Genomic DNA, 12,223 nt, shown 5'->3' on the forward strand with positions numbered 1-12,223 from the left:
CAGCCAAATAGTAGATGACTCAAAGTTGATTTATTGTTAGAGTCATAAAGTACTGTGTGGTGCTTCCTGGTGCCTTGCAAGATAAAGCAGTCAACAGTCAATACATCAATGATTTTCTCTTCTAGTCAGTTGAGCTGTGAAGTATTTTTTTTGCCCCTCGAATTTTTGTATGTTTTATTATAGAAAGTGAACCATGTTACATTTTGGGTAATTGTTATTTGTCACAAGAAAAAAGTCAACACATCAAGCCGCCTTATGTTTTTAGTTTTGATTTTAGGTTCACAAAATGATGCAGCACTTGCAAAAGACTGCGGCTAACACATTCTGTATTTCGTTTTACCTTTCAACAAAACACTTCAACAAAACATTTTCAGAGTCTATTTTCCCAAAATACCCTGCCTGATCTGTAGAACTTTGCACACCTGTGAAAATATTAAAATGTAGATGTTATTATCATTTTTTGCCTACATGATGTAACTGATAATCATTCTATAAATTCTGTAAAGGACGAGGATCGCAAGTTATTGGTGGGTTTCCTGGAGGACGTTATGACAACCCTGTCTCTGTCCCATGCACCTCTCGACAGCCTGAAGGCCTCTTTTGTAGAGCTGGGGTGAGAAATGCTTATTCACACACACACACACACACACACACACACACACACACACACACACACACACACACACACACACACACACACACACACACACACACACACACACACACACACACACACACACACACAAATAAATCACTACAGTACCAAAAGTGGACTATCACTGTCAGTTGTTGGTTGACAGCTGCCATAATACCAAGTACTTATCTTATGCTCTCTTTTCAGTGCAAACCCAGTGTACCATGAATTGCTGCTCACTGTTCTGTGGTATGGGGTAGTCCATACCTCTGCACTGGTCCGGTGTACTGCAGCACGGATGTTTGAGGTAGGAAAAACACGCACGCACATAATCACAGATGTTTGGATTTTTGATCAGATATTGTTTCCATAAATTCTAACAAAAAAGAGTAATTGTTGATATCATTTTTTCCATTTTTAGCAAGACTAACAATTAAATGATAACTCTACTAAAAAAGCATATACCAGTAGATTAAAACATGGCTGCACAATTATAGATAAAATGGTCATTCAGATTAATTTGTTCCCTATATGCAATCATCCTGTTGCTTGAAATTAAATCATACGTACTGTATTAGTGAGCTAAAGTTGCAGTCATGCACAATTTTGCAGTCCTAAATTATTGTTTATATGTTTACCTATTTGCTGTACATGTGCTAGCTCTGCTTGCTATTGCTGCTGTTTAACATGCATTTAATATCTAGCTACTCTGACTTATGAGTGTGAATAATGACTACTGTAGCTTATACGTGCCCTGGTTCCGACTGTATGCCTAGACCCTCCTAGAGTTAACAGACCCTTCACTGTGCACTGGTCTCACAACGGACTAGAAAAATATCTGCTGTATCTCAGAGAAGGGCTGAAGTCAGCAACCTCAAACTATAGTCGAAAGAGTTCGAGGTCTGTTCCTTTTCTATGTTGTTGGAAAGAATAATTAAATCAGAAATGTTTTCTCATGAATATTTTTTTAACTTCTTCAGTATTTCAGGACTTATGAAATTTAATACTTCTACTATGTTTTAAGGAAGATGACTGTTTCCCTATTTTTGCCATGACCAGGTTCCCAAGGCAAAAGTCCTGGCCCAAACAACTATAACAAATCATTTTTCCCAGTCCTTTGAGATCTGCACACATTTCAAGTCAAGTTTTGGAATGAGGAGCTAGGTATAGCAGTAGAGCCAGGGCTATGTTGTTTTAAACTTGGCGGAGGAGGAGTGGTAGCTGTATTCATGTCCCCCCCCACCCCCCCTTTTGTGAAGTACTTGCCGTTTCCCAACACACCCCACTGTCACCATTCCATAGTGACTAGCTGTCCACCATTGCCGAAACTGTGGGTTGATATGTGGATCTCTACCACAGATCCCAGCTCAGATTTGTTTACTTTCAACTGTTTTATCAATTTGAAGTGAATGAAATAATAATCTGACCTGGCATCTGTGGAAAGAGCCCAATGCTTTATGCTCACCATACTGTAAAAGTATTTGTGCAGTTTAGTTATGTTGGCTTTGCTATTCCTTCTGCATACATGCGTGTGCATGTGTGTTTGTGTGTGTGTACGTGTGTGTGTGTGTGTGTGTACGTGTGTATGTCTGTGTTGTGTGTGTGTGTGTGTGTGTGTGTGTGTGTGTGTGTGTGTGTGTGTGTGTGTGTGTGTGATTGTGTGGGTGTACACACACATTTGCTTGATATATGCAGTGCCGTTCCATGCCTTGCAGCTATGGTTCTTGTCATTGTATATCACTTTCTTTCTATCTTTTTGTGTTTCTTTTTCTTTTTCCCTCCCCTTTTTCTGTTTTGCTTTTTTTGTTCCTCTCTATCTATTGGCGGTGTTGCTCGCTCTTGTCCCAATGCCCCGCCCACCTCTGTGACATCACGGCTGGTTCTGTCCAATCCGATCAGCTGCTGGTGAAGGGGGTGAATGAGACGCTGGTCGCTCAGAGAGTGGTGCCGGCTCTCATCACACTGTCCTCCGACCCTGAAATGTAAGTGGAAATACAACAACAACAACAACAACAACAACAACAATAAACCGCGCCGCGTCTCTCCCCCCTTCTCTTTGCCGCCTGAGAACTACCACACTGAAACAAGTCTGTACCTTCCAGGAGAAAATCCAGCACATGAACAACTTCTTGAAACACTTAATTTGATAAATTATTTATTTAATTTGATATTAAATTTACAATTTCAGATTCCTCTTGTCCCTATTTTAATACTCCTTTTGAATGGCATCGTTTCTAGTTGTCGTGTGGAGTTTCTCCTGTGTTGGTTAAGGCTGGTCCATGGGGTGGTTCATCAGCATAGCCGCTGTTTACACTAACACTCTGCATGTGCGCATCATCAATCTGCATCACTCACCCAAGCCAGCTCTCATCATGTCATCCGTCTGCAACAGTAACCAGTCCAGATTTGTGAGTGCACATTGTCTGCATGCGGCAATAGCACAGTTCCAGCATGCTCATCTGTAACCCGCCCCATCTTCCTCCCAACCCTACTCCGTTTAAGCAGGGCCCCTCCTCCTGACCAATGTCTCAGCTACTGGTTGGTTATCTCGGCCACGTCTTTCGCAGTTTTATCCTTTCACTCTATTTTCCTCTCTCTCTCTCTCTCTCTCTCTCTCTCTCTCTATCTTCAATATCATCCCTTCTATCTTCTATCTTTACAACTTTCTTTCACCTCTCTCCTCCCACCCTCTATCTTTCCCTCCCTCCTCCTGTCTCTGTCTCCTCCCACCCGGCCCCCCTCCCTCTCTCTCATCATGCTGTGTGGTGGGTTTGCAGTTGGTTCTCCGAGGCATGAGTGAAGCATTAGTAGATCGCCGTGCGGCTCCGGCCCTTATAACTCTGTGCAGTGGGCCTGAATTGTGAGTCAATCGACACAAGAAAACCTCTCTGTAAACTTTGTCATTTTTTTGGGCTGCATCCTTACAGTGTGAAGCAGTATCTTCCTAGAAATTTGTCTAGCTGAGCTTAAACGAGCACTAAGGAAAAAGCCCTTCAGTAATTCTGAAGTACACCAGTGGCAGATTCTTTAACCACCACAAACATTCAGTGGAAGAGGATGTTAGAGCCTGAAGTTATTTGTCTCTCTTCCTGTATCCTGTCTTCAATGATCCACTTATCGGGGCCACAATGATTGGCTAAACATTTGTTGTTGGATGAGTACTTAAATCTCGCCCCAGTTCAATCTTGTGGCAAACATGTGTCCTTTTCATTGTCCTATAAACATGGAATGCCTTGACAGTTATTCAAGGATTAGCTCTCCTACAAGGAAAAATAACATATTTTGGGCTGCCAGTGTACCACCGGCTTTCATGTTTGTGATTAGACAAGATGACAAAATTAGTGGCGACACTGTTGGAATGCAGCCCTTCTCATCTCATCATTCTCTGTATTGAAATGCACATGTTAATGGGTGCACACTTGACCCAACTTGTAGATTCAACATATTTATTTTGAAATCTTAACATTTTTGGCATAATATCTTTCTCATATCTTCCGAGTCCAACATGGCTCAAGTGTATATTTTGGTCTGTCCTAGCTCCTGCTGACATTGGTATGATTATCTAACATCACCTTAACAGCACCCCATTAATCTTGCTTATCACAATCCATTATAATCATTGAGTATTTTCAGATATTATAATTATGCATTATTATGTTTTTTTTCACATTTTTTATGACTGTGTTGGGAATTGAATCATATCCCTAAAAAAAGTAGCTGTGACCTCCTTTATCTTTGGGATTGTTAGCTTTTAGCGGTTAGCACAATATTGATGTGATGAGTATTTTCCTGATAGATTTAATCTAGTGTTCAATGTAGATCTGGGTCAAATATTATAATCAATGTTAAGTAAGTTTAAGCAAGTTTCATATTACAAAGGAATTCAATACTAGGAAGGGTTTTAAACGTATATAAAGAAAATAACTGATCTTAATGGATCAATAGTATCAGCTGATCATCGTTGAAACTGCCCAGTCAAATATAAACTTGCTAGATCTGCAAAGCTTTTAGCTGTTAAACTGGCAATCCACTATATGAGCAACCACCTTAGTCATCACTGTGGCTACTAGCTAGCTACTAGTGGTCATTACTATGAAATCACTATAGTTGGATAAACATAGAACATGTGTCAACCAAAGTAGTCACACTTCTTTGTGGTTTTAGAAATAAATACCTACTGGCCACATGATGGGTCATTGTTATAACAAATATGCAGATAAACATAATTCCAGTATATTTGACTCACTTAGTAGCATTATTTGAAATATCCCAAAATAGCCACAGGGAGCCTGATTGGTACCTCCCTACAAATGACACAACCTGAGGCAATCTAAGTTGTGGTTAATGTGATTAAACCCCCAATGATCTGTTTGATTTAAAAAAAAAAAAATGTAATGATTGTGAAAACGTTCTGGACACAATATTTGATTCCTGCTAAAGAGCACACAGAAATGGTAAAATAAAATAGTGATACCAGTGACTGTGGCCAAACCATTGCCTTGCTCTCCTGCTGCTTTTAGCTCAGTGAGGATATCTACTATCCCTGCCTTTGGTACCATCATGGAGACCGTCACACAAAAAGAGGTAGGAAACAAACTGCCAACTTTCTAAAATGCTGACCATGAATTTGATTGCATAATAGTAATTGCACAAATCATTTAAAAACATGTTTAAACATGATTTCTGTGCTTGTGGGTAGCTGCTGGAGCGTGTAAAAATGCAGCTGGCATCATTCCTGGAAGACCCTCAGTACCAGGATCAGCACTCTTTGCACATGGAGATCATCAGGACATTTGGAAGAGTTGGACCTAATGCAGAGCCACGCTTTAGAGACGAGTGTATGCAAAAGAAGCAAATGCATAACAAATCCAACTTTGAACTATATCTAATTTATTTGTTTCGATTTGACTTCACACTTAATGTATGTCTGTAAATTCCTCTAGTCGTATTGCCACATCTTCACAAGCTGGCGCTGGCGAACAACAGCCAGACAGTGGAGAGCAAGAGGATCGACATTGCCACCCAGCTGTTTGAGGCCTACAGCGCCCTCTCCTGCTGCTGTATCCTTCCAGAGGTTATACTAGATGGTCTGTGTAAGCTGGGCCATATACTGGTCAGCTTGGTTTACTTTAATTTATATTCATAATAACCGTTATATACTGTACTTAGAAGTGTAACAGCCAGATAACTTGTGAAACTTAAAGGGGAGAAATGTGCAATTCAGATCACGTTTTCCAAAAGGTCAGCTCACTGTACTGTATGTATTGCCAAAGGATTTACTAGAACTCTGTGTCAATGTTGGCTTGGGTTCAGGGTTAGCTATCGTAACAGTGAGTCAGAGGAAAGACTGTTAGAATAACCGGCCAAATGCTAGCTGCACCGGTTAGATGTGCTCCTGAATGTGCCGGCATAACCGTGTGGTAAGTATCAGCGTGGCCCCTGTGCCTGAGTCTGTGGTTCAGTGTGTGTGTTGGCAGAGTTCGCCTGTCATTTGGCAGGAGGAGAAAGGGAAAATAAGCTGCCTCCATTTTGGGGCGAGAGGTAATTACAGGGTTGGTTAAGCAAAGGAAAGGATGAGAGAGGGAGAAGGAGCGTGAGATGAGGGAAGGGCTGAGCACCGACTCCATTTGTTAGTAACAGTTCCCCGGATGGGACTCAGGTTTACTTTACCTTTGCTCTGTCACCTTTCTCTTCTGTGATTCTTTCCTCTCTTACAATTCCTCTTTCTCACACTCTTTTTTATTTTTTATTTTTTTCTCTCTCTACTCTACTCTACTGTCAACCCCACCCTACACACACACACACACACACACACACACACACACACACACACACATAGAGTGCAGCTGGTCTGAGGTTCATTCCTGTGGATCTATGTCAGGCTGTTATTGTGCAGATCAGTAGTGTCCAGGAGGTATAGCCCTAACCTCAGAGGCTTTACCTCCCACTACACTTCTTTCTCGTGTAATCAGTGTGACAGCTCTGAAATTGTACATTCCCAAATCTAAAAATACAAAATGTGTTCACTCTGTGTCCCATACAGCTAAACTCGCTATGACAGGTGGCAGAACACATACAATCCTGGACAAAGAAGTATTGTGCTTGGATATAATGTGATATAACAATAAATATGTTTGTACAATCAAAGGAAAACATGTTTAAAAAGTGCTTTTAGTCACTGACATTTTAAATAATCCTAAATAAACTCTGTACATCTGGTAATGCCTGAAAGCACTATCTAAACTGTATTTGTAACCTCTTGGCTTTGAACACACTAGCTTTTTAATTTCTGTGTCTATACATGTAGTGAGAAGAACAAGAAAGTCTGGAGAGTTAAGCTTGGTTTTGCTTTCTTTTTTTTAATTATTTCATTCCCAGATTATTCAACTTTAAAGGGAACGCCCACATTTCTGAGACCTGCATGGAAGCCCAGATAGTAAAATGTTCTCAATGGGATTTCTACTGTATGAATAGTAATATACATAGTAATTCATGGTGCTTCAGATCATTCCAGTCCTTAACTTCCTGTGCAGTCATTTCTGAGGAGGTGATGGTCAACCACTTCCTGCCTGGCCTCAGGTGTCTCCGAGCCGACATGGAGCAGCTTTCTCCTGAGCATGAGGTCAGGAAGCACTCCTGGTGGGGGGGAGGGGGGGGATTTCATAAGCATATTCAGACACAGACTCTTACATTCACAATGCATGCATTTATTTAGTATCTCGTCCACATACACACCCACTGATGGACCAGAGGGTCTCATTCTTTGTATGTGTTTTTCTCAGAAAGTATCAAATAATATTGGTGAAGGCAGACAGTCTGACTCTTCACTTCTTTTCTCAGACACACTCATACACACACGTCTGGCATTTTTTATTTGTGTCTCCGAATCTCAAGCATACCATTTCATGTGAGCATTTTCCCAAGGTGACTAACGATCAGCTGATTATTTTCCTCTGAACACATCCGCTGTGTCTGTCGGGTCTGCACACCAGATTCCAAGACAGGGATTATTTTCCAAACCAGAACTTCCACGCATTAAAACATACAAATACATCAAAGTTTTTCATTCAGTGATGTTGGAACATAATTAGACTGTAGACCATCTGCCTAAAAGCAGGCTGTTTGCAAGTTTTATATAGATGGCATTTCAAAAATGCCATCTATATAAAACTCATTCGGTTTGGTTTTCCGACAAAGAGCTCTTTGTAAAGGTAACATTTAATCTGTCTCTGTCGTATTCTCCACAGGTTATTCTGAGTTCTATGATCAAGGAGTGTGAAATCAAGGTGGAAAACAGAGGAATGGCTGACGCACAAGGGTGAGGACAAACAAACAGTCCCATTCACACCATCACTTCTTCTGAAATGATTTTTAAATATCTGATTTTATTGCATGAGAGGCAGCAACAGCAACCAGTGATGGCTTTAAAATTGTAATCAAAAGGAATTTGGAGGGGGAAGAGGTAGTCCTATTCTGAGGGAAGGGGTCAATGGGCCTGTATTGCTGGTTTATTGCCCAGGGGAGAGGAGAACATTTAAGAGTGTTGAACCACACTCATTATGTGGATATCTTCACAGAGAGAGAGAGAGCAGAAAAAATGAAAAACTTGTTTTGGTAAAGCTAAGAGAGCTGGGACACTGGCCAAACTGTGGGTGTCTTTTTAAATGATGTTTCCCCCATCTTGTTAACATGTGTTCGGGGCTCATTAAAAAGAGCAGTGTGCATATATGGATGAAAGTAGTGTGCATGTCTCTTTGTGTCTGTGCACATATGCTCCGTTCTGGGTGTGTTCCTCCAAAACCCTCTGAGGTTAAAATCTCTATGTCCGTGCAGAGAGATTTCTGTTCCTCTTTCATTTTGGTCTGACCAGGATTTCTTCGACTTATAATACTATAATTGATCATTTAGATTCTTATTTTTTGCAGCTTGTGTCTTTTAAGGAGTTTGACCTTGTAGAATGTCCCTCTACCCACTGGTATGAAATGTTCTTGAAATCCGGATATTTTGTGGCTTCTGTCAAAAAGACTTGATGAAGTGACATCACATAACAGTGGTTTAATACTCAAGTTTACTGCTTATGCACATTTCTTCCAAAAATTATAAGAAATTCCTATACTTTCCTATTAATACTGTCTGAAGAACAAGTAAAGGGAAACATACAAGAGTAAACTACTGGCTTGCAGGGAAGTTGAGGCCACGAGATTTGATCCATTTTGATAACAAATTGTTTAGTTGTTCTCATCTAGAAGTTGTGAGATGGTGTTTACCAGTCAACAGACTCCCTAAATTAATTTACTTTAGTTTTGTATGGGTGTTAAGATATGATGTTTGCCAAGCTGCTGCATTGCTCAACAAAAGGGCAGAGTGTTGTAACTGCTAAATTGTATCAGTCTGAATCCTAGATAACTCAAAAGAGGAACTTATGGAGCCGTTAGACTGTAAAAATCAGGAGGGGCCGTGTTGGCAAACCGTATTTCCCATTTAAAGGAAATGTTGTTCAGTCCATATTGTGACGGCCTAAGGGCTGGCCCTGTCTTGTCCAAGCTTGTCACAATTCATTTTAATTAAGCAGAGTTAACATTGTTTCTTCATCATGATCAAACCTAACCCGTATGCCCTTTTTCCCCATAGCTCCATGTCCATCGCCTCCAGTTTGGTGGGTGAAGATGCCAAGACCAAGTTCCTAAGCAAGATGGGTCAGCTAACCACATCTGGCGCCATGCTGGCAAACGTCTTCCAGAGAAAGAAGTGATCAATAACTGATCGACAACTGCAACTAACTGACAATCCTTTGTTGTCTTTTGGAGCATTTCATTCTACTGGAAAAAGCACTGATTCAGCTTAAAGTAGAACACAACCATGTGTATTGTTTATTTAATTTCAAGATATAAAGGTTTGCTGAAAGTTGTGTTGATTTAAAATATCCAGTGCTGCAGGAGTCCATGCTCTTTAAAGGTGAAAAGCAATGTTTTTTGCAGTGAAAGCTGAGGTTTTCCCCTCTGCTCATTTTCCTCTCCTTTATCTCTAATCAGGACAAAAGCATTGTCGAGAACAAGGGATTTGCTTTTATGAATCAGTGTCATTTCAGAGAAAGTTGAGATAGAAGAAGACACTGAAAAGTGATGAGATGCACCCACGGTGATAACAAGAGACTTGTTTCTCGGACGTTTCTGGTCTTAAAGTATCACAGAATTGAATATGATTTCAGTGCAGTACTTCTTGTATCAGAAGAGCTTCACTTGTCATTAGGTAACAAAACTCTGAGCACGGCCTGCTGGATTTAATTTAGAATTTCAAACCCCGTCTTGGAGCAAAGCGTTGTACGATAGATGCATAAACATGCATTTATTATTGAATAATTGTACTGAAAGACAACAAAACGGCTCGGTTAAGAATGCCTTGTACAGTGTATCTGTACGGCTCAGAAGTATTGCATACTTGAAGCTATGAAAAAATTGTCTTGCCTTTATTTCTTCAAAGTCTGTCACTGGTTTTTGTTTTGACAGATTGTATTTTATAACTTATTTATGTCTTAATGAAAACAAAAAACTATTCCAACTTCCAAAGAAATTTGCACTTCACTTTACTATTTTCTATTTTGTTCTTTGATATTGTCTATATATGTGTATATACATACATATGTATATGTATAACTATGTATATGTATATACATATATATGCATATGTGTGTGTGTGTGTGTGTGTGTGTGTGTGTGTGTGTGTGTGTGTATATATATATATATATATAATTTGTTTTAATTCAGATTCTTATTCATGATAAACATTATCACTACAGTTAATGGAATAATTTTTTTGTTTATCCGTTTTGGCAATGTGAAGTCGAAGAGAACACTGCTCATAATTATGTCCGTTGCATCTTGTCTCTGTGTTGCAGTGTCTCAGATAATTGTACTTTTTTTTTTTTTTTCTAAAGTGGGTATTTGGTTCTATTTTTGTTCTTGTTGTTCTTTTACGATATGCTCTACAAGAAATGATAAATAACTGTATCATACACTGAACTGGAGAGGATGGTACTCATTATGTATATTTGAAATCGGTGTCATGGTGTAATAAAAGATGGAGATCAGTTGTGTACTTAAATATACCTCTTTAGGCCTCACTGAATGTCAGCATGCTTTTACACTACTTTGCGTCCCAAGTTTTGATTATGGCTAAATGCTCCAAGTGTCGACAGGTGTTGGAGGCTGTAAAACAAAGTAATTCCACAGACAAACACACACTCCTGCTGTCCCTGCCGCTTTGATGTGGTCCATTGTCTGCTTAGTGCAACAAACCAAAGTCCATCTTCCGGGACATTCCCAACAACTTACTGCAAATAAGAACAGAAGTAAAGGCTCAGATCTGCCGTCAAGATTGCACTATCGCTCAATAAAGTGGTTAACTTTGGCCTACATCATCAAAAACATGAGACTGGTCTGTCAAAGACGTGTGGACCTAAGAAGGTCGCCATAGGAATTAAACAGGGCGATTAAAGCACAATCCATCTTTTTCAAAAAATGAAGTCAAGTAGCAGAAAATATGTTTGTAATTTCAATAACATTGTCGATAAAGGACATGTTTTGGACACTTCTGATTGACATGTAGTGGAATGCAATACATTTATAAATGTTGAAAATAGAAATGCGGAGCGGCACTCATTCCGTGGTTGAACATTACGTGAGTGAATGAACACCCCTTGATAAAGAACAGAATTTGCATATTCAGCTAATGTTCAACCATCATCACTGATAGCGTGCCAGGTGGACAAATAATCAATAGACAACGGGCTGGAACTAGAGGGCATGGCAGCATTGTGTGGGTGTGCCTGTGTATCTGTCTGTAGATATGTACATGCAGAGAGATACCTGATGTGTGATTTGAATTTCTAGTCAACAGCTTTGTTCTTTGTGTCAAAAATAGAATCCTCTGCAGCGTGGGTTGGTGTTGCCAATTTATGTTTTTCTGTATGTTGGTGTGTGTTCAGGAAAGTTCACCTGGCACTTTGTTGGCATAGAAATGGCGTCAGAAGGCAGCTCTTACTCACATTGGTGACTCTGGTGACTCACATATCACATCTGTTCCAAAGCAAGCAGATCCAATCCTTAACCCACCGGAACACGGTGGCTAAGCCTTCATGTTTTTATTCCACTCTGTTCTGTCTGGATGTGAGGGCCATATGCATGGCTTTTTTCAGCCCTGTGTGCTTCTCAGTGTGTTCAAGGGAGACCATGCCGTACCCTTGAAGCTTCCTCCAAAATCCTGGTACCAAAACAGGCTGCGGCTGCTTTCTTCTGTGGAACTAGTGTGTGTTCCTTTAATGGAAACCATTCAACATCCCATGGCGTGCGTTCATTTTTGTGTATTATGAGCTGCCTTGAATAGGCATGACCTTTGACTTGTTGTAAGTGATGCTTAGCAACACAGCCCACATACTTATAGACACACACAGGGCTGCACGGGCTGTGCTCTGACCCAGGTCATCTGAAGTGTGATGCTTATAAACCAGCGTGGTGTATGCCTGCAATGGATCTACATTTTTATACATCAAAACAACCTAAACTGTGACTTCTATGTTTGAAGCGGAGCCTA

The 12,223-nt window shown here is 40.2% G+C and overlaps 1 protein-coding gene across 2 annotated transcripts in view; it reads left to right on the forward strand.

Annotated features, from left to right (window-relative positions):
- relch (RAB11 binding and LisH domain, coiled-coil and HEAT repeat containing) overlaps nt 1–10,714 on the forward strand; it is a 31,605-nt gene extending 20,891 nt beyond the window's left edge. Inside the window, exons 22-30 of one of the 2 annotated variants that reach the window (XM_054622891.1) lie at nt 507–613; nt 842–941; nt 2,534–2,616; nt 5,155–5,218; nt 5,334–5,472; nt 5,578–5,694; nt 7,168–7,256; nt 7,882–7,952; nt 9,266–10,714. In XM_054622891.1, coding sequence (XP_054478866.1) covers nt 507–613; nt 842–941; nt 2,534–2,616; nt 5,155–5,218; nt 5,334–5,472; nt 5,578–5,694; nt 7,168–7,256; nt 7,882–7,952; nt 9,266–9,386 — 891 coding nt within the window. In that variant the 3' untranslated portion in view covers nt 9,387–10,714. Of the gene's footprint in view, nt 1–506; nt 614–841; nt 942–2,533; nt 2,617–3,411; nt 3,495–5,154; nt 5,219–5,333; nt 5,473–5,577; nt 5,695–7,167; nt 7,257–7,881; nt 7,953–9,265 lie in introns of both variants that reach the window. The other variant, XM_054622893.1, reaches the window with a different exon arrangement.
- Nucleotides 10,715–12,223: the final 1,509 nt, after the last annotated feature.

This window comes from Anoplopoma fimbria, chromosome 21 (assembly GCF_027596085.1).
Source record: "Anoplopoma fimbria isolate UVic2021 breed Golden Eagle Sablefish chromosome 21, Afim_UVic_2022, whole genome shotgun sequence".
Lineage (NCBI taxonomy): Eukaryota > Metazoa > Chordata > Actinopteri > Perciformes > Anoplopomatidae > Anoplopoma > Anoplopoma fimbria.